This window comes from Mixophyes fleayi, chromosome 2 (genome assembly GCF_038048845.1).
Source record: "Mixophyes fleayi isolate aMixFle1 chromosome 2, aMixFle1.hap1, whole genome shotgun sequence".
Lineage (NCBI taxonomy): Eukaryota > Metazoa > Chordata > Amphibia > Anura > Limnodynastidae > Mixophyes > Mixophyes fleayi.
This window is the reverse complement of record NC_134403.1, coordinates 196,632,584-196,659,109: the sequence shown is the minus strand read 5'-3', so window position 1 is coordinate 196,659,109 and position 26,526 is coordinate 196,632,584. Positions and strand designations below refer to the sequence as shown.

Sequence of the window (26,526 nt, the reverse complement as noted above, 5' to 3'; positions counted from 1 at the left end):
AAGATTAAAAAGCATGAGGGTAAGACATAATCATTTCCATCCTGTCACTGTACATCTGTCCCCTTCATAGTGCCAGCACAGATGTTCTCCACATCCGCAGTAGGTTCTGTTGTGGGGGAATTATTTTAAGGTGCACAATGCAAAGACCATTTAGTCACACTTATTTCAGCATAGTGTGTAAAAATTATTGCGTTGCACTTTAATTGAAAGGAAAACATACATTTGATTGTACAGTATCTATATTGTTTAGATTTGTTGTGTGTACATTTACAAGCACAACTGATTTGGTCCCAGAGTGAAACTAAATGAGGCCCATAATACGAAACACATACTTGCATACAGAACAGGAATAGGCCCATTTCACATTTAAGAGGAAATCCAGCTTTAGCAGTGATGGGCAACAGGTGGTCCTAGGGCCATATGGGACCCTCCGAGCCTCCACGTGCGGTTATATTTGCCAACTCTCCCGGAATGCCCGGGAGACTCCCGAATTCCAGGTAGGTCTCCCTGGAGAGCTGACAATTCTCCCGCATCTTCCCACTTCCTAGTGAAGTGGGCAGATTTGAAGCCTCCATGATGCGATTCTCCGGGAATCATTTTGGCTCAGCCCTCGTGCTAAAATGACTCTTTTGCGTCATTATGTCACAGGGGGCCGGGCCAAAATGACACGATTCCTGGAGCCCCGCCCCCTCATGCCCACCTCTACACTGAGACTCCCGGAGGCTGATGATTAAAGGTTGCAACTATGCGTGCGGTCCACAGCTCCTTCCTTTATTGTCAGATTTGTTTGGTGTAGCTTGTAACACTTGTTTAAAATGCTGCTGATATGTTATTACAGATAGGTTTCTTTCTTTGATTAAATGTATTGTTTTAACTTATTTCTGAGATTAAGGGTAATGTGTGTCCCTTTTGAACGTTAGAGGCCTACACCATGAAGCCTACAACATTAATCAGGCTGACCATCATTGAGTTAGAGGGTGCAAACGTGCACCTGGACAAACCATGTTACTAAGCAAGGGGTGCATAAGTAATATTTTGTGGCATGCAGGGAAAATACTGCCACTTTTGCATGTAGCACACAAAGGGGGGTCAGCATTTTTTTCACAATTATTTTTATTTTACCCTTAAATAATATTAAAAGATAAATCCCTGTATTCAGTATACTTTCAATATTTTGTTGTCATGAAGACACAGTTCTGAAGGTTTAGAGAACAACTAAGCATACCTCCCAACACGTCTGTCCCCGGCAGGAGGACATGGGGACGTGGCCATGTCACATTGCTGTAAAGCACTAGATACCTCCCTTCTCCCAACATTCCCACCCGCCGGACAAACATGTCTCGCCTCATGCACAACAGACCACTGATATCAGGACAGTCACGCTGAAATCGGGACAGTCACACTGAAATTGGAACATTTGGGAGGTATGATTAAGTATAGAAAGAACTCAAAAAGATAGTTCATCTAGAGCTTGTTATAGAGATAAAGCTGATTTTCAAGAGATATAGAGTTTAGCTAAGATGCTCACAATTCTCAGCTCTAAATCTCCCAGGGCACTTTAAATTTGCTACCTGAACCCCACCTCCAGCACAGCATAGTTTTGCCAAGTTGCAAAAGTGCACGTTCTAGCTGGAAATATTCCCAACTCTACATGAGGCCCAGTGTTTATGAATGAGTGACATTTTTTTAACATATTTGTATGTGTTTCTTTGCATCTGTATAGTAGACTAGTGTGTGCATGGCCGGATTAAGAGGGGGGGGGGCACAGGGGGCACGTGCCCCGGGCCCCCTCTCTCTGAGGGAGAAGCTACAAGCCGGCGATCTAAAATGTACAGCAGCCGCGGTGCTGCTGTACATCTGGACTCCTGCCAATGACTTGGTCGGTCCGAAGGGGGGAGGGTTTGTATTAATGAGAGGTGCGCGGCTGCGTCAGGGGGGGGGGATGCGGAGAGAGGGAGAGAGACTCACAGTCGGACAAACAGAACTTAAATGTGATCTTAGGTGAGTAAAAAATAAGTGATAACAGCTTTTGTCTTGGACCTCTTCTGCTTGAATAGCAATCATAACTGTTCTGTGTATGACTTGGAAGAAAGCTAAGTGTACAAAATGTCAATATAATGTTCTTGAAATATAACTGAATAATAAATTAACTGAGTGTGAGAGGAAGAGAAGACAGGGGGGAAGAGAGTATGAGGCTGAGACAGTGTGGCAGAGAAAGGAACAGTGAGAGAGAAAGGACAATGGGAGAAAGAGAGAGAACTAGAGAGAGAGAGAGAGAGGTGGAAAGGGCGAGAGGTGAGAGATTGAGAGAGAGAAAAAATAATAATAATAATAATAATAATAATAATAATAATATGTGGGCTATTAATTTAATGGTGCAGTTTCCATGAGGACTAATTATTTAATGATAGGTGCTATCATATATATTTTTTTTACTGGTGTTGGTGGAATATTTAATTAAATGCTGTGCTGGTTTCGGGTTTTATTTATTATTCAATTCGGATCTAAGTTTGGGGAGAAGGAGGGCTAATTTATTAAACGTGAATATGAAATATTAATTGTCACCAATGGTTGTGTGAAATGGGTTTATTTGGGGAGGGAAATAGTTTTTATTAAATGTGTATGCTATTAATGTCAGGGCTAGTTGGGAGAAACAGTTCTATTATTAAATTTGTATACTATTAATTTTATTTCATTTTATATTCAGGCCTATTTGGAGAGAGGGAGGCCTACTTATTAAATGTGGGTGCTATTGATTTAATGCCAGGGCTGTTTTAGATTTTCACGAACGTTCCAGGATCTACACAAGCAACAACTGAGTTTAAGACACCAGTAGCCACAGGTGATGAAAGTGACAAGAACAGGTAGGAGAGAGCAAGACAGTCTGCCAACTGTCCTGAATCTGGTGGGGCAGTCCCGAATTTGGGTGACTGTCTTGCTTAGTAAGGATTTGGTCCAACTACAAGGACAGTTGGGAGGTATGTCCCACTTCACACTGTACTACTGGTGAAGGCAGAGCTGCCTGCACCTAACAATAGTGCACACAGTATTGTCTGAGTATATGTCTAAATTTATAGCCATAGTACACCATAGGGCCCCCCCTGTCTATAGTGCCCCAGGCCCCCCAGAGCCTTAATCCAGCTCTGAGTGTGTGTATGAATGTTAGAATTTTTGAACCCAGTGCACATGACCTGTCATTTTGAGTACCAAATTTAAACTTGCTCAGAAGGAAACTTATCTGTTCTTCTCTGATCAAGCAGGCACTGGGCATAGCATGGAAGTACTCAGAAGGGGTCTGATGTGTGATTAATTTCCATCTGAAGCAGTGTGGCGTCAGTGAGCGGGAGGTTGGTTGAGTTAATGAAAAATTATGATAATGATTAAAGGGGATTAATGGAGAATAATAATGATAGAGGGTGGTTAATGATGTAGGATGAGAGATTAATGACTAGTGGAAAATAAGGTGTTAGTGAAGAATGATGATGTAAGGGGGTTTATGATAGGGTATCAGATGTTAATAATTGATGGAGGATGAGGGGGGTTAAGAAGGAATGATAGAGGATTAATGATGGAGGGTAGGGGGTTAATAATTGAAGGAGGAATATTCACCATTAAAAAAATAAATAAATTGGTGCACAACCTAATGAAATTCGCTATGCACACCTATGTCTAGTAAACATGGTTTCATGAAAGAGCGGTTTCACAAGTGGTGCCCCAGTAATGGGTGGTTGACAGAGCTGACTTCTACATTTGTGCATGCCAAGTCTCAGTTACACTACCTCACTTACCAACCTACTCCAGGGGACAGGAGAGCATCCCTCCCAATCAATAACCCAGTGAACTATGGCTCCCAGTGGGTTCAAAACTAGAGGCAAATCACCCAACAGGGGTCAGGAGTTGTTTGAGATGTGAATGAACTAACCATTTAGTTTGTATTTCTCCTTTCATAATACTCCATTCTCCATTCCCATAAATAGGAAAGTTGGTTCCTTAACTATTTGCAGCACCAGAACCTCTGATGCAAACCCTAGAACATTAGGTGCTATGATAATACTGAAAAGTGAGAAATAGATTAAATACCAGTGTGGAATGCAAGTCCCAGAAAGCCCTGGTTCTCATTGACTACTTGGGCATGCTGGTGCTTGGAGCACTTGTAGAGTTGCCATGGCAACACTGGAACCTGTAGTTCCAAAATAGTCTCTAATATAAAAAAACACACAAATGTTATAATAAAAACCAGTATGATTAATATCAAAAACCCAAAACCTCTTGGTTACCTTTTTACTTTTTACCTTTGTAACTGATTTACCCTACACACCGACAGTTATAACTTACCTACCACTAAAGGTTAATTCCACCTTTTAGCAATTTTTGTAAAAGTAACAACCAATTCACTTTGTGCTTTTGGTGTCTCTGAATAAAGGGGTGTAAGATTCTGTCTGTGATTGTTGTTATTGATCTGTGCTTGCTGAGTTCCTTTCTTAGTCCTAGCTTATGTATTAGTCCTAGCATAAGGCCTTGTGCCTCAGTTCTTGTCTTAGTCTGCGGCTTTGTTTATCCAGTTTCTGCCTCCCTCTCTTTGACTGTTGCTAACTTTCTCTTGTCTTTATGTCCTGCTCCTGTCACCTGCTGTAGTTCTGAAGTGTCTCTTGCTATTTAAGTTCTGAGGGTATCTGAGCAGCTTTCCATAAGCACAAAAGCATGCTGTGACCGGGAACTTAATTCTCCAATAGTGGTTTGGGTGCAGGTTGTTTTCCTCCACCATCCTTGAGTTATCACTACCGCAGTCTTGTCTGATATCTTTTGTTGTGTTTGTGTCCTGTTTATGTTTGCATTTGCCACTATGGCTGACTGTTCATTTTGGTTTGACTTTATGATGTATGACTACCCGCTCCTGACTCCAAACCCTCGCCTGTCTCATTAGTTCCTTGTAGTAACTCTAGGCATTAGTTGCTAGATTTCTCTTTGCTTTGTATAATCTCTCAAATTTCCCATCCTGTCCATTTATGTTAGTTCCTTCCCTGGGATCTCCTTCACCCTCATTTAATGTTCAGTTATCCCTGCTGACCGTTATGAAGGGGCATCCCTAAAAATGTCCCGATTTGCGAGTAGACCTCAGAAGAGTGTCATGTCATCATGCTGCTCTAGGCAGCCTGATGCAGTTACATTTGAAATTTCCACTGTGATAACTATTGTCCCTAGGACATTGAATATTGACAGCCTAAAGCAGGATGGTGATGCATCAGGAGGAACCCCCCCCCCCCCTTATGGAGGTCTGATTTTATCAGTGACACCAACAGACAGAGGAAGAGCAGCAGTGGATTATAATTGGATCTAATACCTTTATATGGTCATGGTGCTCTTATATGACTTATAATATCTGTAATAATTTACAGTACGGGGCATGGTATTTGTTATAATGCATTTTTTATTTTTTGATGAACACTGAAGACATCAGAACTTACAATTTATACATATATTATTTACTGGTGTCAATTTATATATTAGCATCACTTGTGCATTATTAATACAGTATGTATAAATTCCTGTACATTATACCTGAATAAATGGTGAGTTCTGCTGCAATCATTTCAGTGTTTATTAGGAAAATGTGTGCATTAAATTGAATAGTACAACTCCTACTTAAAGTATTACAGATATTAGAGGTCACCATGGACTTTCGCGAACTGTGGTCTCATTATCTCTTATGGTCACTAAACTTCTTTCAAACTGTCTCTATTTTTGAGTTTGAACACTATATAAATTTTGGAGAAATTCTTAAATTACCTCTCAAAGTCTGATACACATGAAAGCTCTTTATGGATTCTGTGAATGCAGTGCGCACTTTTTCCCTGAATTGATGCTGGACAGTAGGAATGCATTTGCACATGTATTTAAGAATGATTACGGTACAGTCAAACTAAATCCTGCATTTGTACCTTTCCACAAACAACATGTGGCTCCAAAAATGTGCATTCTGAGAGATTTTAAAGGTAAGGGCACTGGTTAATTGAGTGCCCATGTCTTGATAATGGCTTCTTACTGTACTCTTATCCTGCCACTGAGGAACAGGGTTCCAGACTCCAGTTAAAGGAAATGGAAAATTAATTTGTACAAATATTGCATGTTGCCTACTCTCATGGAATGGCCGGCAGACTCCAGAATTTTTGGGAGTTCTCCCGGATTCCCGTGAGTGCAGGGCAACCTCCCGGATACTGCCCTCTTCAATGTTGAGGTGGGTGGGGGAAGATTTAAATGTGTCATCCTGACTCCGTCCCCTGTTGTGATAGGCCCATATTGGTAAAGTTTAGCAGGGGGCTGGTCCTAATGACATGATTAATGACACCCCCATCATGGAGCCCCCTTCCAGAGATCTTGTTGTCAAAGTTGGCAAGTATGAAATATTGTTGAAAGAGTGAAATTAGCTTTTAGATTTCAGGCTCTCATGTAAAGAATACAACAGTAGAGTGCATCCGGAAAAAAGACCTATTCTACATATTACTGCGTCATCATTATCTGTCTGTAACTTACACAAGAGGTAAAGCATCCGCAACAGATACGTTTCCTGACAGGAGTATCTGCATCAGTCGCATTTACTTGAAAATTTACTTGAACATGCCTTTATTGTACTTTTACTGCCCACTGCTTTCTCTGATCCGCCTCTATAAGCGCAAGGAGCCATGTACCAAGATGCAGTGCCGTAACTAGACATTTTAGTGCCCTGGGCGAGACAGGGCACCGGCGCCCCCCATCTAAGTGGGAGTGACATTTGTCAAGTGGGTGTGGCCAACCTAATGTGGGGGTGTGGCTAGCGTTCCACTGCGGAAGTTAAAGCCTGTACATACAGAGCCAGGCAGCGGGCGGCTGCTGCGCCCTGGGCGACGGCACCGCCCTAGTTACGGCTCTGAACATGGTATACAAGGATAACAGCAGTGTCTAACTATTGCCCCTGATGAAAGTAAAGGGAACTGAAATGATCGTTGGCCAGGAAATGTTTTGTAATGTATGTCTTTCACCCACTATCTGCCTAGGTGATTTATTTAACCCACATTGATGACCCCCAGTGTCCTCACAATTCGCAGTTCTGCACCAGCAACATACACACCCAATTTACTTGAGGCACACATCACAGACACTTATGTCTACTACCTTGGAAAGAAACATGGTCCCAAGGAAATGAATAATATGAAATTACAAAAGTTATTTCTAGTTTTTAGCATAAACAAAAAGTAATTGTCTGTTAACTTAAAGACACAATTGGGACAATTTACATCAAGCTGGTACACAGTGTCTCCTTTTGTGCTAAGCGCGCCTTTTTATTTTTTACGTGCACTTCTACAATGAGCTCAGACTTGCCTGAAGCTTAGTTGGGCTGAAGGTGTTTCAGACTCTTTACAAGTTTTAGTAATATGTGTTCCAAGCTGTCTAGGTGGTATATGGAAAGTTCAGCTTAAGACAACCTCAGGACCAACCAACACGCTCATAAGATTGAACAGTCAGTTCCCCTGTCTTCTCATTTTTTAAATATACCCATGCTCGTTTAGTGTTGTGCATTGTGTATTTGTGTTTTGCACTACACCAGGAACAAAAAACATGTGGAATGGTACTTATGCCTATAGACTGTACCTGCTCATTGTCCAGACAATTTCTTTGTAACCCTCAAAGCCAACATCTTGGGGAATAAAACCTGTCACACAGCAATGATATCCTGGCTCTGCTGAACTGCCACTGCTTATTGTAAATGACACTCGTTATTCGGCATTTCACATATAGCTGGCGATATAGCCAGCTATATCGCCAGCTTCACATAAACAAAAAACTCATTACCGACATTAGAAGCAGTCGTTCCACCCAAAACAGGAAATTCGGCATTTGGAACGCAAACTTGCGTTCCAAATGCAGAACTTCCTGTTTTGGTGGAACGACTGCTTCTAATGCCTGTAATGAGTTTTTTGTGTGTGTGAAGCTGGCGATATAGCTGGCTATATCGCCAGCTATATGTGGTTGTCATTGAGCCAGGGAGCATTGGCAGTTAGCGGGCGGCTGCTGCGCCCCCTTTGGGCTTGCGCCCTGGGCGACGGCACCGCCCGCACCGGCCTAGTTATGGCTCTGCCAAGATGCCACTGACTCTGTATACAGACTGAAGTCTAAGGCTTTAATTTATTAAGGTTATCGGGTTTTCAAAATCGCTGATTTTTGGTTGATTTTTTCTCCATGATTTAAAACAGCGAGTTTATTAAATGCAAACCCCTGAGTTTTCCAGCCTCAGCGATTTTGAAAAAATTATCCTGGATAAATAAACCCCTAAGTCTTTTTTGTGAGCATGCGCAGTGTTGAAATTCTCATTTTATACTACACAGACTGGTGCCCCAATGTACATGAGGTCCTTATTCTTCAAATTATTGGATAACCTACAAAAATACAGAACAGATGTATATTTAACACTTCTCGGAGCCGTCAAAAGATTCATTGACAAATCTTTTTTATTTGTATTTATATACTTGTCATCTAGCATTCCCTTTTTCCTTTAAACATAGGAAGTATCACTGTTTAATAAACACCATATGTGTACCACACATTCCCGACCATGTCTTATGAACCCTGTGTGATTTCCTAGAAGTATTTACTTACAGAGATGTTACGCCAAATATTATGAACCACTACTCCATCTACTTCCTGGGCTTCCTGTTTGATTTTTTTTTAATAAAACAGTCAGATTGATTATAGATAAAAAGTAACACATTATATCCTATGCTTTAGAGAGATCAAAACACAGTGAAGATGACAAACCAGTAATCTCAATCCACACATCCACAATTGATCTATTTTTTTTTTACAAATGAATTAGTGAATTAATGACAGCATACATAGGTGTTCAATAAATATTAACATATTTAGAATTATAATTAAATCTGAAATATCATTGCAGCATACAGAACAGGAAAAGTGATACCGTATTGCTGATCAAGGGTAAAAAAATTGGGAAATTGTCAGAAAGAAAAGCTTTGATTTTCATATTCATTCACCCATTTGTTTGAAGGGTCCTAAACATTATACATTATAAGGGGCTGAGTTTGTTGCATGTTTGGCTCAATATGCTCAAAAAAAAAGCTGCCTGTAAAAATATCATAGTTACACCCTCATGCCGTAGGCATCTCAAAATGTGTCCAGCCCTGCACCTATAGACTTTTTAAAAAATTAAAATACATTTTTATTAATGATTTTAGAATTAAGAGTTGTTAATTTGTTTTATAAAATATTTTATTTGCATGCGTTCTGATAGGACTTTATATTGCACATAGGCATGTGCGTATCCTGCAGTCTGTTATGTCTGTCTACATATGGCAAGTATTCAGATTGAAATGGAAACATACAGTATCTTGAGATCTGTTTGTATTTGGATACAGGAGAATGTGCACACAAGTTACTTGCATGTTTTTTAAAGGCAAGTTGCCTTCGAAGATGCATCAGGCCCTTCATCACTATTTTTTCTCCTTGGAATTGCAAAAATTAAGGTTAGAGTGGATGCTGTATGGATATTAAATAGAGGCTGAAGTGCTGGATTGTAGTTATTACAATTCCCAGAATTAGTCCAAAAACAACATTTTATTGTTCATGGTCCAACATTTTTGAATATGATATCAAAACTATCTTCCAAGTATGTCATCAACAGTCACATTCACTGATAACCATCTATCCCAATATTTGAAAGATTTGTGAAGAAATATCAGTTGAGCTGACTAGTATTCTAAATCAATGCAGCTTGGAAATTGTTGTCCTTTAATTAGTTTTTGTTACTTCCTACAGCACTGTTTCTTTTGATTTCCTTGAGTTTCTCTGAAACTTGATTTCTTTACCTGGGCTGTTGGAACCACGGGAGCAGAACCAGTGTCCTACGCAACACAATGGCTGTTCTCCTGTTGGTCAATGAAGCCAGGTAATAGACCAGGAACTCCTGGACACATGGAGGGAGTTAGACATATGTCAAGGGTTTACAGACTTTGGGACAATGGCATCCAAGCTGGTACAGGCTTTGGGTTGGTGTATAGTGGTGGCTAGCACTTCTGCCTTACAGCACTGGGGTCATGAGTTCAATTTCAAACCATGGCCTTGTCTGTGAGGAGTTTGTATGTTCTCCCCACGTTTGCGTGGGTTTCCCCCGGGTGCTCCGGTTTCCTCCCACACTCCGAAAACATACTAGTAGGTTAATTGGCTACTAACAAAATTGATCTGTGTCTGTGTGTCTGTGTGTGTGTGTGTTAAGGAATTTAGACTGTAAGCCCCAATGGGGCAGGGACTGATGTGAATGAGTTCTCTGTACAGCGCTGCGGAATTAGTGGCGCTATATAAATAAATGGTGATGATGATGGTATAATGTGATGGGCACAGTCTGGTGTATTATCTGATAGCAGAAACTGACATAATGATGGCACATTTTGATATAACATAATGAGGCACATGCTGGTATATTATAATAATAATAATAATAATAATAATAATAATAATAATAATAATAATAATGTAATAATAATGCAATAGTAATATAGTAATGGGGACGTGGACTGTTATGATGTGATGGAACATTGACTTGTGTATTGTCTTGGAGCTTAGGCTGGTTTAATTCAGTGAGGCACAGGCTGCAACAATGTATGCTAGTATGATTTAATGGGCATAAGCTGGTATACAATGATGGAAAAAGGCTGTTGTAATATGTTGGGCACAACCTAGTTTAATGTAGTGGTAGACACAGGCTAATGTAATATTGTCACTGAATATCGACGTCAGTAACAAGCTGCGGGATAGATGAGGCTGTTGGGTCCTGGCGCCCGACGGATTGGTAAGTTTCTGTGTTCTTTTTTTTTTATGGCTGGCGTCTGGCGCGGGGCAGAGGAGGGGGACAGAGCAGAGGATGGGGGCAGATGGCAGAGGATGGGGACAGTGAGCAGAGGATGGGGACAGCGAGCAGAGGAGGGGGACAGAGCAGAGGATGGGGACAGAACAGAGGATGGGGACAGTGAGCAGAGGATGGGGACAGCGAGCAGAGGAAGGGGACAGCAAGCAGAGGATGGGGACAGAACAGAGGAGGATGGGGACAGAACAGAGGAGGGGGACAGCGAGCAGAGGATGATGACAGCAGGGCAAAGGATGCGGACAGAGAGCAGAGAATGGGGACAGAGAGCAGAGGAGGGGGACAGAGAGCAGAGCATGGGGACAGAGAGCAGAACATGGGGGCAGAGAGCAGAGCATGGGGGCAGAGAGCAGAGCATGGGGCAGAGAGCAGAGGATGGTGACAGCGGGGCAAAGGATGGGGACAGAGAGCAGAGGATGGGGACAGCGAGCAGAGGAGGGGGACAGCGAGCAGAGGAGGGGGACAGCGAGCAGAGGGGGGGGGACAGAGAGCAGAGGAGGGGGACAGAGAGCAGAGGATGGGGACAGAGAGCAGAGGATGGTGACAGCGGGGCAAAGGATGGGGACAGAGAGCAGAGAAGGGGGACAGAGAGCAGAGCATGGGGGCAGAGAGCAGAGGATGGTGACAGCGGGGCAAAGGATGGGGACAGAGAGCAGAGGATGGTGACAGCAGGGCAGTGGAGGGGGACACAGCGTGAGAGGGGCAGTGGAAGGGGACACAGCGTGAGAGGGGCAGTGGAGTGGGACACAGCGTGAGAGGGCAGAGGAGGAGGACACAGTGTGAGAGGGCAGAGAAGGGGACAGCGTGTGAGAGGGCAGAGGAGGGGGACAGCATGTGAGAGGGCAGAGGAGGGGGACATTGTGTGAGAGGGCAGAGGAGGGGGACATTGTGAGAGTGGGCAGAGGAGAGGGACATTGTGAGAGAGGGCAGAGGAGGGGGGACAGCGTGACAGAGGGCAGAGGGGGCAGTGTGAGAGAGGGCAGTGTGTCTGGATGCAGAGGGGCAGAGTGCCTGAGGGCAGAGTGTCTGGATGCAGAGGGGGCATTTTTACATACAACTAAATAAGTATTTATGTCCTGACCTAAATACTTATTACAATTTTTTGACCCAACTACTTCTAAAACAGGACTGCTCAATAATTATTTTGGAGGGGTGCCTTGAAAAAATTTGGAGACTCTAAGGGTGCCGCGAACTGCAAAAGTTTGGGAACCACTGGTGTAGGGGATAGGTTGGTAAAATATAATGGACAAAGTCTGGTATAATGTGATAAACATAGGTTGGTATAAGGTGATGACTTTAGGCTGTTATACATAGGCTTTTATAATGTGATGGATATCATCATCATCTATTTATTTATATAGCACCACTAATTCCACAGCACTGTACAGAGAACTCACTCACATCAGTCCCTGCCCCATTGGAGATTACAATCCAAATTCCCTAACATACACACACAGACAGACAGACCGGGAGAGACTAAGGTCAATTTAATAGCAGCCAATTAACCTACTAGTATGTTTTTGGTGTGTGGGAGGAAACCAGTGCACCCGGAGGAAACTTACGCAAACACAGGGAGAACATACAAACTCCACACAGATAAGGCCATGGTCGGGGATCAAACTCCAGTGCTGTGAGGCAGAAGTGCTAACCACTAAGCCACAGTGCTACCCATAATATATAGGCTATAGGCTGGCATAATATGAAGGACACAGGATCATATAGTGTCGACTGGAATACATCAGGAAAAAGGTTGGGGAGACATAGGAGGGAGGAGGAGCAATGTTGTAAGTAGCAGTGAGCAGAAAAGACAGTGGAAACAAAGGGTCAGGCACAAGACAAAGGAACTTGATAGTTTTGGCTACTATAGTGCACCAAATAAAAGAGGCATCTGTTGGGAGATGGAGCTGCTATCAGCCAGCAATATTATTGTTTAATAGCTTGAATTAATGCAGGATAGTAAATGTAACTCTTTCAGTCAATAAATCTGATGGCAGAGAGAAGCTCCGAATTGGAGCTATTATTTGCAATTAGGTTTAATGAGACTCGACCCAACTTGTTCCACTAGTCCACAGATTGCACCCAGATTGTCTCACTTGTTCAGACCTGATTGTGCACTGTAAATTAGTCATCAGAATGACAAAAAATATGAATTTATCCAAAGATAAACATACATGGCAGAAATGTATTACAACAAACCTTAAAGCAAATCTTGCTCGGTTACCAGTACTTCAAGGAAATCGTTATGATTGGTTAACCTGGACTGAGTTTAGAATGGAATGTCAAACTGCTGCATAGTCCACTACTACTATGTAGATGAACAATTGTTTTGCATTAATGAAAATGTAGCAAGGCACAGTGACACAGTAAATGGTGTTATGCCAAACATAAGACATGCCCAAATATTAACACTTTCTATTTTTACAGTTGAAAATGACAGAGATATCTTCCATCAGAAGCCATATTGGAAAGAGTTTAAGTTTGACATGACCCAGATTCCAACTGGTGAATCTGTGACAGCAGCTGAGTTTCGACTTTTCAAGACCCGCAGTTTTTCACGGCATTTCAACAGGACACTTCACATCAGCGTCTATGAGATCCACAAAGAACATGCAAATCGGTATGTGCTTTAACCTTAATTAGGAATGTTCACTGACCTCCATGTTTTGGTTTTGAATCTGTATTAACGTCGTGTTTTGGTATTGGTTTTGGTTTTGGATCTGTAGTTTTTTGAAAAATTGTTAAAATATGCTAAAATAACATAATGTGGCTCTTTTTTTGGTTCCTACATTATTATTATTATTATTAACCTCAATAACAGTCATTTCCTGTCAATTTTGACAACCTCACAGGTCACAGTATTATTTTCATACACTTTCGGCCAAAGACTGCAGCAAGCTGGCTGGATACTAGCGACAGAGCAATGGCACACACACACGGCAGTTTATATCACATCTAGGAAACATTGCCACACAGTAGTGCAGAAAAGAAAAGTGGTGCAAGATGGAATTGTCCTTCGGCCCTCCAATCCACCCTTATGTTGGATTGCCATAATATGATTGATGGGTAGCAGACTAAGCAAGGTTATAAAGTCCCTAACTCTAACTTTGTCCCTATCTCTAGACCTGCCCCTAACCATGTCCCTATCCCTGTCCCTAACCCTTGCCCTATCCCTGTCCATATCCATATCCCTAGACCTGTCCCTCCTCCTGGCCTTAACCATATCCCTACCCCTATAATAATACTTTCCACATTTGAATAGTCAACCTAATCATACTGTCCACCATGTGAATTGGCAACCTAATAATACTGTTGACACCTGAATTGACTGTTACACAAGCTGATAGACCAAGACCTAAATGTTAAACAGTGCAAGATGGAATTGTCCTTGGAAATATGTTAAAAAAGACATGTACAGTTTAACAAACCAAGCACTTCAGCGACAAAGACTGACACTTTTGTGGCTGAAGTGCTTGGTTTGTTTGAGCCCCCACTAATAATGCTATCCCTCTTGTTTCTGTGTGAGCAATGGCACTGGAGAGTGGAGAGTGACAAGAACACTGCTACCCCTTCTGTTTCTGTGTGATCAATGGCACTGGAGACTGTAGAGTGGAGAGTGACAAGAACAGTGCTACCCCTTCTGTTTCTGTGTGAGCAATGGCACATAGCAATGTCACTGGAGAGTGAAAAGAATACTGCTACCCCTTCTGTTTCTGTGTGAGTATTGGCCCTGGAGACTGGAGAGTGACAAGAACACTGGTATCCCTGTATCTGTGTGAGCAATGGTACAGAGCAATGTCACTGGAGAGTAACAATAACACTGCAACCACCTCTTTCTGTGTGAACAATGCCTCTGAGCATTGTCAGTGGAGACTGGAGAGGGACAAGAACACTGCTACCCCGTCTATTTCTGTGTGAGCATTGGCAGTGGAGACTGGAAAGTGACAAGAACACTGCTACCCCTGTATCTGTGTGAACAATGGCACTGAGCAATGGTACTAGAGACTGGAGAGTGACAGGAAAACTGCTACCCCTTCTGTTTCTGTGTGATCAATGGCACTGGAGACTGTAGAGTGGAGAGTGACAAGAACAGTGCTATCCCTTCTGTTTCTGTGTGAGCAATGGCACCATACATTGGCCCTGGAGACTGGAGAGTGACAAGAACACTGCTATCCCTGTATCTGTGTGAGCAATGGCACTGGAGACTGGAGAGTAACAACAACACTGTAACCACCTCTTTCTGTGTGAACAATGGCTCTGAGCATTGTCAGTGGAGACTGGAGAGTGATACGAACACTGCTACCCCTCCTGTTTCTGTGTGAGTTTAACTGGTTTTTGTTCCCCTGTGCTTATGAGATCCAATTAAGAAATTCTGCTTGAGCCTCCAGCACAAAGATACACAGGTATAGTCTTCCTAATAGGGTACAGTGGGTTGTGGAGTCCATCCTTTGTGTCATATATGTAAGGTCCTAAGTGTAATTATTGATATTAATGTCACATTATCAACAATAGCTGGTACCTGAAATACTTCTTAAAACACCTATGAAGTACGAACATTGCTGTACACATGTAATTTCTATTATAAGAAGCATTTCAGCCATGTCATGTGGAAACATTTTTCTTTTTTTAAATAAATGTATTTTTAAAATGTTATTCTCTCTTCTACAGACAGTCTGAGTTAACTCTCCTGGACCATGAAAGCATACAAGCGGGGGATGAAGGATGGCTGGTCTTTGATGTGACAGCTGCCAGTAACCACTGGTTGCTTAACTCAAAATTTAACTCAGGGCTGCGTCTCTATGTGGAGCACAATGATGGTGAGGTTAAAACACATTAAATAATGGCTATTTTGTGTGGAATCTGTTGGCTGTATTTCATTACACATGCACAGATGTATAGGTGTTATCTGGCATCCAACATATGGCACTGGTTGGTTGGGAACCATTGATATAGTCCCTTAATCACAATTCAAAATCTATACTGAGGGAAGCTGGATTTCAGCATGTGGCCCACCAACTCTGCTTGGAATGTTTAATTAGAGGGGTGCCTGCTGATTGGACAGTCCTAAGGTAAACAGTTGGCCAATCAAAGGCTGTGATAGTGAAGTGAGGTAAGTATATAGAGAGCAAAGCAAGCAGATTTAGCAAGAGGGCCTTAGCAAGCAGACTGATTTTACTCTTGATGGAACCGAGCTTTTGGTGCAATAGGTGGGTCAATTGTAACAGATGCTGTTAGGTTTGAGGTGTACCTGCATATGTGATAAGTACAGTTTTAACATGAATGCTATGTTTGTTTATTGTAAAACCCATATACATCAAGCAACATAAAAGTATCAAGATCAAAATAGGTAAAAACTTTATTTATAATAAATTCCCAAGCGTTAAAAAAAAATAACGCTTGGGAATTACAGTTTAATCTAGAGTAACTGATTAAACTGTCTTTGTCTTGCACAGCAAGGTGTAACTCAAGATTATTCAATATAGATAAAAATAAAATATTTTCTAGAGTTCTCCGATACAACCACTGCAGCCTGATCACACCATTAGGAAAATCACTAATCCACAAATACAAATATAAAAATAAACAGGTGGACATATAGGCGCCTTGCCATATAAAGTCAATCAACATATAGTCAATATATATCCTTTATAAACAGTCCAAAACAACAAGATGTTTTCTTCTTTGAGTCTCTTTCTTTCCTTTTCTGTGTCCTTCTTTATTTTCACCATGCCACATTCGTGATAATAGACAATATATGTCCACCTATTCTTTTTAACCCAGGTTTAAGGTGATGACGTCTTGTACTGCAGTTAAAGTTTTGTATATGCACATGCTTTCCATACATCAATCAGTCTAGATCCACAAATTGGGAGATTATAAAAGCTAGGTCATCTGGAAAGGTCTTAGCACAATGTTTCTGAGGAGCTACACATATTACAAAATAAGGAAAATACAATGCATTAATAAATATTAATAAAATATAGAAAATACAATGCATTAGTAAATATTAATAAAATATAGAAAATACAATGCATTAGTAAACATTAATAAAATATCGAAAATGCAATGTATTTAAAATACATGCATTAATAACTATTATTATAAATAAGATGTAAGTTATTTCCACCCTCCTGGCATAAGCCCCAATTTCTGTATTTGATAGAATTGGGAACATAAAAGATGTGAAAGTGCATGTGTCTTCTCTTGGACAAAATGGAAAGTGATTGGCTATTGTAGTGTCCACTAATGACACCAGTATGCCAATAGGCAACACAAGGGCAAGAGTAATCAAGGAAGCCAAGCCAAGTCCTCTCATTCATAGCACTACCAAATCAACTGGCAGAGTTTTTAGCCAATAAACAGGCAAAAGATCAAGGCAGGCAGAAAGACTCAATGGTCAGGAGACTAAGCAAATGTCCGCATAAAATGCATCTACACAGCAAAAACAAAGGTTAATAATACCGGACCTTTAATGGGTGTCAACAAATGTACGGGCTGGATTTCTATAGATGGTGGGCGCCATCATGTGATGTGTGGTCTAGCAACATGGTTGGTGAATGCACAGGTATAAGGCATGGCAAATAAATGTCAACCAGGAAGAGGCATTACAGCTATACATTAGATATCACCTCTTCACTTCCTGACTTACCACACACTTCCTTCCAAATCTTTTATGGCCCGATCACATTGGCAGAATGAAAAGCCGTTTAACTTAATTAGAGATGATAAATATTGAATATTGGAATTTATTCAGCACCAAATCTTAATGTCATAAATGTAGCCACAAAGTATTGAAGACTCCACTTATTTATAGCAGTTGTTATGCTATTCCCTGTAACTTAGTAATTCTTCTAATGGAACTTACCAACCTATCATCATCAATTATTTATATAGCACCACTGATTCTACAGCACTGTACAGAGAACTCATTCACATCAATCCCTCCCATACACACACACAGATGACAGAGAGAGAGGTCAATTTTGATAGCAGCCAATTAACCTACTAATATGTTTTTGGAGTGTGGGAGGAAACTGGAGCCCCCGGAGAAAACCCACGAAAACATGGGAAGAACATAGAAACTCCACACAGATAAGACCATGGTTGGGAATTGAACTCATGACCCCAGCACTGTGAGGCAGAAGAGCTCACCACTTAGCCACCGTGCTGCCCACACCTTTATGTCTCAAGTTACAGGTACCAGTAAGAACTTCCTCTCTACCAAAGCTATACATAAGCTTCTTGCTGGTTGTCATGAACAAAGAGTTACTGGTTGTTATGTATCTTGCACAGAAAGAAACAAAAGATGATTTTTTAAATATTTAATGAAGTGGTAAGTTAGTTTTTAGGAAGTCTTTTTTTCAATTAAAGTGTATTTGTTAAATAAAATTGTGTGTGCATGTTTATTTTTTCACTCTTTTGGTATAATGGGCAGTCATCTTAATCCATTATACTGGGACCACTGGGTTGGTAAAGTTATCACTCCAGGGGCCCCAGTCTTGTTAATTATTGCAGTCCCAACAGCACACAGGGATCTGGAAGAGGCCTCATGCTTTTTAACTGGTTTTTGTTCCCCTGTGCTGAGCAGCCTTGTGCTGGTTATCACTATGCAAGAGGAGCCCCCTGATCATAGTCTCCTTTCCATAGTAGAAACTAGCCCAAGAGGTCGGAGTTTGGTCTTTGTCTTTCAATTCTCAGCACATTGAGGTGGACTTTCAGTTTGCAGAGGCTGCTCTAAATAGAGAATGCATTGACTTTCGTATGGGAATTCCATCGTGTGGCACTAGTGCAAAATCAAAATGTGTTGCTGTGCACATTGGGTGAAGTCCAGGCTGGTTTGTCCGTGCCCCATGCACAGTGTATTGTGTGTTCAAAGTTACTCTATATTTTCACATTGGTATTATTTTTTTTTAATCTTCTTTTATTTTATACACAAGTAAAGAAGGGAAATAAAAAAAAGATGAGTGTTTATATGCTAAGTAATGTAACATTCTTAAACTGGTCCTATGTAGAATAATGTTCACAGACCATGATACCAATGCCATTTCTAACAAATATGCATGTATTATGCACCATTGTATTCCAATTTTGATTATAGTTGTTGATCCTAAACTGGCTGGCAATCTTGTGTCATTGTCGGACATGGGTCTTTGTTTCACACAGAATGTTGTTTGTTTTTGTGTCAGAAGATTTGCATTTACCTTTCTGTGTTGTTCCATGCATTTCAATTTGATTTTATGTCATGCTAATATATACTTGGAGTGCCTCTTCCATCTCTATTAACACATACCTTGGAAAAGGGTTATTCAGCTCTATAAATTGCTAAATACACAGACATCTCATACAACACACTACATTGAATGAGTGAATATGGGAAACCACAAAATTGTATATATATGCAAAAAAATCACCATATGGCATTTTTATAATGATGTGTTTTAATGTAACAGGGCAGAGCATTGATCCAAGCTTGGCAGGCATCTTAGGACGACGTGCACCACGTTCCAAACAACCATTTATGGTCACTTTTTTCCGGGCAAGCAAAAATCAGATCAGATCGACAAGGGCAATTAAACAGCTCAAAAAAAGGCAACAGAAGAAACATAATGATTTACCACATCCAAACAAACTTCCTGGTGTATTTGGTAAGACACGTGCGGAAGACAATAACTGTTTTTAGTGTTACAGTGCTTAACAACAAGCTTTTCAAAATTGTGCATAACCACTTAGCCACCGTGCTGAGTGGTTATATTCCAAGGACACCATCAGAATGCTTTTATGCTCAATTTATTTACATTTTCCTTGTTTTCATTCATAATTGACCTCTATAAACTCATTTTCCCAGTAAAAAATGAAAGAGGAGGAGCGGAGTTGTGTATACCCAGTTATTAATATAGGGCATATTTACTCACTGAGCTTCTGTTCCTTTTACTTTGAGAGCCACATGTAGTAAACCACTCCTACTAAATATGTTACCCAAAATGTATGAAGGTCTGAATTTTAGGAAAGCAAACAATTGTACCTGATGATTTTCAGTGAGAACATTTTTAGCATTCTTGTGAAAAGTGGGATGCATTCAAACCATACACAAATGATGCACAGATACGTATTTGTTTCCTAGCGTGTGCTAACAATGGCCGAGAGTGGAGGAGGTGGCCTATGTACAAGGTTGGATTGGCCTTTATTTAACAAATATTGTAGCTTTGCCCAAAGCCTATATGTGACTCTGTAGTCAGTGACCTTATTGACCTCTATTATAACAAAATCATTAAAGCAATATGCTCAAAGATTTTTGTGTAATGATTGTATAATCATCATCATCATCATTTATTTATTTATTTATATAGCACCACTAATTCCGCAGTGCTGTACAGAAAACACACTCACATCAGTCCCTGCCCCAATAGAGCTTACAGTCTAAATTCCCTAACACACAGGCAGACTGTTTTGATAGCAGCTATACATCTAAATCAACCCAACTAGTATGCCATTCACAGCTACTGCCATCTTCTTGTGCCACATCAATGCTCTACACTAGTGATCAGTGGGTGCGTGAAGCAAGGAGCTGTTATGGGAGAGATAGAGAATTACTCTCTTACTTTTAGCATACTATTGGATCCTTATATCCTTTAAATTGGAGGGAGGGGGCATTCGCTTTCTCCTACAGTCTTAACAAAAGAGAACTTATCAAAGAGTTCAGAGGTCCTCTTTAACTGATGTGTCTTACATAATCCAATCCAAAACTAACTATGTATCATGAGCATGTGCAGTTATTAATATCAGACGCATTCCCCACACTGGTCTATGACAGCACAAGTATAGTCCATCAATGGAGCACGAACATCCTAAATACGGAGTTAGAGTAGCAAATATTTTTTCATTCTCCCAATTCTCTCTTCCCCTGATACTTCCCCTTTAAGTACAGCAGTTGTTGTATGTGACATAGGAGACATAAAATCTATTATGACAAGAAATGAAGGATTATACTGCTATTTTCTATAAGCATGATGTTTAGTGTTCAAAGAGACTTGATAAATTCTGGCCTTGAATTGATTTGAGAAACAGTTTTGTTTGTTTTGATAACTTAAAGCAGCACAAATAATTGTGCGTTCAAAATCTGAGCAAAGGCAACAGAAATATACAAAAATACTTCGAGCATAAACAGAATTACAGAAATATTTATGTTTTCTTCTGGATGTCTGTGGGCTTGTAAATGTTTCTGTGTATTATTCTACAGTTTTCGTTTTATTTTATTATGTTTATTTTAATGATGTGTCTGTTTAGTATTTATTTACTGTATATTTGTATTTTTATGCTACTTTTGCTGGAGTGTCTTTGATATTCACACCCAGCACTTTTGAGCATAAAATTGATTTTTACTAAGTGTGCCCTCTCAAATGCATTTAACATAAAATACATTATAATTGAACATATGCAATGTCATTTCAGATCACGTACATGTTCCAGATGGCAGACAAGTGTGCAAAAGACATGAGTTATATGTCAGCTTTCGGGATTTAGGTTGGCTGGTAAACATCTTTCATGAATTTAACTGATTCTCTGAGCTTCAACTGCTGTCTTCTCTCTTCATGTCCGTTCTTTTACTTTCGTCAAATCCCAATTGTGCCTTTATTTCAGATATCTTTTTTATTGTCTTTTGGCTTATTGACAAACCTAGACTAGAAACTATTTTTCTGCAAGTGTCCTATAATGACAAGAACATTTCTTACCTGGAAGTAATTCAAACATTTTTTTTGATTGGCTAATGAAAGGAAAGCAGAAAGGGTTTTTTTTCTCAAAGGTTGCTGTCGTCAGGGACCTCTGGTTCCTGTATCCTGCATTAATGGTTTATACCACAGTAGCATAATTTAATGAATAAACCAGGGAAATGGAAATGTATCATTATTGCTTACAACATTATAAGATGTGGAATTACAAACATATGTACAATTTGTAATAGAATTGATTATATCAGGGTTCAAACTGACCATTAACCATTAACTTCCAATATAGAATGGATGAGCCTGTAGTATAAAGTAGAACACTTCCCAAAATCCTTTTTACCTATTTTAAATTATGCATGTTTTTAAGTGTGTAGTAATACAACTGAGATATTCACCTTAACACACTCAATAATCACAGGTTTTTTAAACAAGGTTCTTCTTTGGGCCACAACAATTCCGGGAGTTATTTAAGAGACAGAAAAAATGGGCAGCCGCAACACATCTCATTTTATGCAGATTTGCCTATTTGTCTGTCTAGCACATGCATAGCTCATGTCCATGTCCAGTATTGTGGACTGCCACATAATATCCAGCTGGAAGTGCACATTGCAAATAAGTCCAGCCTGCTACCACTTTAGAGAAACCTCTTTCTTCCATTTCACATTTTCCTTATGTCTATATACTACTTAAGTCTCATTTATGTCTTCAATTACTCATGAATCTGAGGGGACAATGGTAGTGTCTCTTACAAGTTTTACTATTGTACATTAATTATCTTTTATTAAAAACACACATCCCCTTATAAATATGCACCCTGACAAATCCCTTTGTGAAGATAAAAAGGTTCTGACAACCCCAGCTAACTAGAGAATACCACTGTAAACATATTTTCCTCTGCACCCCTTGTTTCCCATTTAGATGTCTCATGACACAAAACAAAATCTTGCTTAAACATGGGCGCAAATAGAAAAGCACAGGTGTCCTTTGACTGCATTAAGCAAGCACGGGGCCAATTTGCCCACTTCCTCAAATCAGAAAATGATCAATTTTGCATCCATATAAATGAGTAAATTAGCCTTAAAATATGGTGTCAAAAAACAATTTTTTTTTCTGCTCTTCTGCATCTTTCAGGGAACAGAAACAAAAGGAATACATGTTTTTAATGGCCTTTCCTGTCTGGGTTAATGCTTATATATGTAGGTAGCAATAAGCCGCAACATCTGCTGAAGATAGAAGGGATGTGTTATTATATATGATTCATACACTTGTCTCAGATTAGTAAATATGTCCCATAATTATGAACTTGAGAATGTGATATATGAGATTTAGTGAAGTCAGGAAGTGGTTTGTAGGAGGGGGACAAACCAAAGGTTCCTACTGTGTCCAATATGTCTTTGTTATTTCCATAGTTCTGTCTTCCCTTTGTGCTTATCCCTTCTTCTATTCCCTTATAGTTAAAGTCATAAATATGTTTAGTTAACAGATTGTGGTTATACCTTATAAAGAGCTTTGGAATATTTTTACTTTTATAGGACTGGGTTATTGCTCCACAGGGATACTCAGCATTTTACTGTGAGGGAGAATGCTCATTTCCACTTGACTCCTGTATGAACGCCACCAATCATGCCATCCTGCAGTCACTGGTAAGGAATGGTACTCAATACTTTCAAATGTCTTCTTTTATTATCTATTAGATATTTAGAATTTTTAATTATACAGCATATGACAAGGACAGAGCAATGACATCTGATCCTCGGCTCTCTACATGTAATCGTGATTAAGGGAAATAAACTGTAGGTCATCAAAGACTTATCTGTTTAATATTTTATTAAATGGGGCCAGTATTCATCTTCCGAGGTATCCTCTAGTTATTATGAAGCAGTCTTTTAATTTACTTTGCTCTTGATGAATAAAGAAATATAAAATTAAGGGAGAACTTTTGTCACTTTTGCCATTTTTCAACAACACCATTATAAAATTTTGGGCTCAATTGCCACCAGTGTCCAGGTCATTTGTTGTAGCCCTCTTTACCTTAAACTCAGTTGTCCCTGGGACCTATGCACAAATCAGTCACAGCAAGGCATGCGTAGTACAAAACTTAAGAAACTACAGGAATAAAACACTGAGATAAAACAGGATCCAAATTCAGAGACACAGAAGGCAAGATCAGTGTCTGTCCAGGTATGACAACCAGGGCCGGATCTACCGCTAGGCAACCTAGGCACCTGCCTAGGGCCTAGCGGCTCTCGGGGGGCACAGCTGGGGGGGACAGGAGCAATTTAAAAAAAATAAATAAATAAATTTCGGCCCCTCCCCCGACTCGCGGCACATGCAGCACGGTGGCCTTGCTCTTTTCACATGTTAGGTACGCCCCCAAAGATGCAAGCCACGCCCTCACCTACTTTGGCGGCGTGGTTTCATATCTACTTAACTATAGGGGTATATGGTAGGCATGCGGCAGCACATGCTTTCACTTCTACGTAACTATAGGGGTATATGGTAGGCTGCAAAAATATAGTGCTATGGATTGTTTCAGGGAGGGGGCCCAAAAACAGTATCCTGCCTAGGGCCCTATGAGGTCTAAATCCGGCTCTGATGACAACAGTCAGGCAGATGCAGCACCAAATCAGTATTCAGGAGAATTGTCTAGACCAGAAGCCAAGATCAGGGCAGGCAGATGTCAGGCAGGATCAGGAGTAAGGTATGCTCAATACACCTGAGAGCCACAAGCAACAGTGCACCCAGGAACCTAACAGAACCTCTTACAGGTACCATATAGTATGTGTCTTGGACTTATATAGACACATAACACCTATCCATTATTCATGAATGTGCCCACATCTGCACTTCAAAGTTCTAAAGGAATTGCCACTGTGAGTGCACTTGTTAACCCTCAGTGATGTGGCCTGACACCCATCCCCAAACTAATAAAACCACAGGGGTCTCTATTCCCTGAAACACTGCAATTAGCAAATTACTTAACCCTGTGCTTCCTTAATCTACTCTCCAATATGCCTTTAGAATTTTAAAATACACAAGTTTTGCCCATTCTATGGCTTGTCCAAAAGGCAGCATACCACCATTGATAAGCCCGCTCAGTTTGAAAATTCTGCAGCCACGACAACCTGGAGAATATATTAAGCATGGGCATGAAAGGTTTGAGTAACTCTCTAGTACAGTGATGGCTAACCTTTTCAGCTTGGTGTGTCGAAAATCGGAAAAAAGTGTAGCCTTCCTCGGGTCACGTGTCATTTCAAGAAAAAAAAATAAAAAAAAAATATATATAATCCTCTACTTTTTTAATCCTATAATACAATATTTATATATAATCACACAGCTCTGCATACCCTGCAGGCTCACCAGAAATGGAGTCTTTGGTCTATTAATAAAAACACTACAAAAGATTGCTTGTTGCCAGTATCTGAGGCTATTTTACGATTAAATATTACAAATATCCATTAAAAGCCCTACAGTGCCCCAGGGAAGCCAACCAGTGAAGTCATGCCGGGAGGAGCTGTTGTGACCGTGTATGCGCAGCAGCTCCATTTCGCCGATGGGGAGTTGTACAGCAGCCGAGGCGCTGTCAAAGAAGCGTCTGCGGCAGTGCTGTATAGAGAAAATGTTTCGCATGTTTAAAACAAGCAGTTTGACTGACTCGCCTGATGTGTCAGTCAAACTGCCTCGGCGTGTCACGAGTGACACGCGTGTCATAGGTTAGCCATCACGGCTCTAGTACAACTTGTATGGGTCCAGCGCAACCCTGGAAAATAGAAATAATGCATTATAGTTATAGTTAATTCCTTTTCCTGGAGATACTTCATAGTAGCTATAACAATGGGTAAGTTCCCTTCTAGTTTAGATGGAGAAAGGTTAAGTAAAAATGGCAACTGACAGTATATAATGCTGTTCCCCTCTTCCTTTATATCTTTGAGTAACTTCTCAAGCTGTCTTTGAATAAAATATAAAAATATCAAACCTGGGTAGAAAACTGGGCTGCCATAGAATATTTCCAAGAAAATGAATTAACGATATTAATTACAATGGGATGTACCCAAGCAATATAGTAGGGAGGGCTTCAAAAGAACAGACCAATCACTTATGCTGCAACACCAAGAATTTCTTCAGCACTGTGTGAAGAACACGTCTCCAAAACTGAAAGTCAATAGAAGATAAGACATCCAGATGTCTAGCAAAGGTATGAATAGTTGTCCACCCAGTTGCTTTGTGTTAGGGTTCCCAGTAACAGAACCATTGAGAGTTGTGTTAGTGAAACAAAATGTCTTTAGTATAGCAGAGATATACAGGAAATGTATAGGTGCAGTCAATTTGTAAACCACAACTCATAGAAGGTTCCAACAGCAAAATACAGGTATACACGGATGACACAGAAAGCAATAGATGCAGTGAAAGGTTATTGGCAAACTTAGTTCATAAAGGCAGCAGGTTCAGTGTCAGACAAGCCAGGAGTGAGAAGCCAGAGAACCTACAAATGTACCAGGGAAAGGCAGGAGCTAAGTCAAAACAAAGCTGGGATCTGGATCACAAGAGGAGGTGCAGAACATAGAACAAGCAGGAGTCAATTACCAGGGCGTAAGGCTCAGAACACAACAGTACACGGAGGAACCACCAGCAACAAAGTCAAATGAATTGACCCACATTGCTGGGAAAGGCAGTCTCTTAAAGGCCAGACACAGGTGAGCATGATGAGAGCTTAACCCCTAACAGCCAAAGAGAACTGTCCAGGTACAACAGCAGCACCTCTGGTATCACAGAGTCCTAACACTTTGCAAGGCACTAGTTCTTCAAGATATTGCTACCGCTCGTGTTGAGTGGGCCCTCAGAATCTTTGGCACCTTGCGCCCATTCTTCTTGTATGCCCATTGTATTACTTCTATA

The 26,526-nt window shown here is 40.6% G+C and overlaps 1 protein-coding gene across 1 annotated transcript in view; it reads left to right on the top strand.

The window, feature by feature from the left end:
- The window catches only part of LOC142140278 (bone morphogenetic protein 8B-like), a 99,500-nt gene that overhangs the window by 38,323 nt on the left and 34,651 nt on the right, over window positions 1-26,526 (top strand). Inside the window, exons 2-6 of the mRNA XM_075198093.1 lie at window positions 13,334-13,526; window positions 15,575-15,723; window positions 19,357-19,551; window positions 21,356-21,435; window positions 23,163-23,273. Of these exons, the coding sequence (XP_075054194.1) occupies window positions 13,334-13,526; window positions 15,575-15,723; window positions 19,357-19,551; window positions 21,356-21,435; window positions 23,163-23,273 (728 nt within the window). The remainder of the gene's footprint in view (window positions 1-13,333; window positions 13,527-15,574; window positions 15,724-19,356; window positions 19,552-21,355; window positions 21,436-23,162; window positions 23,274-26,526) is intronic.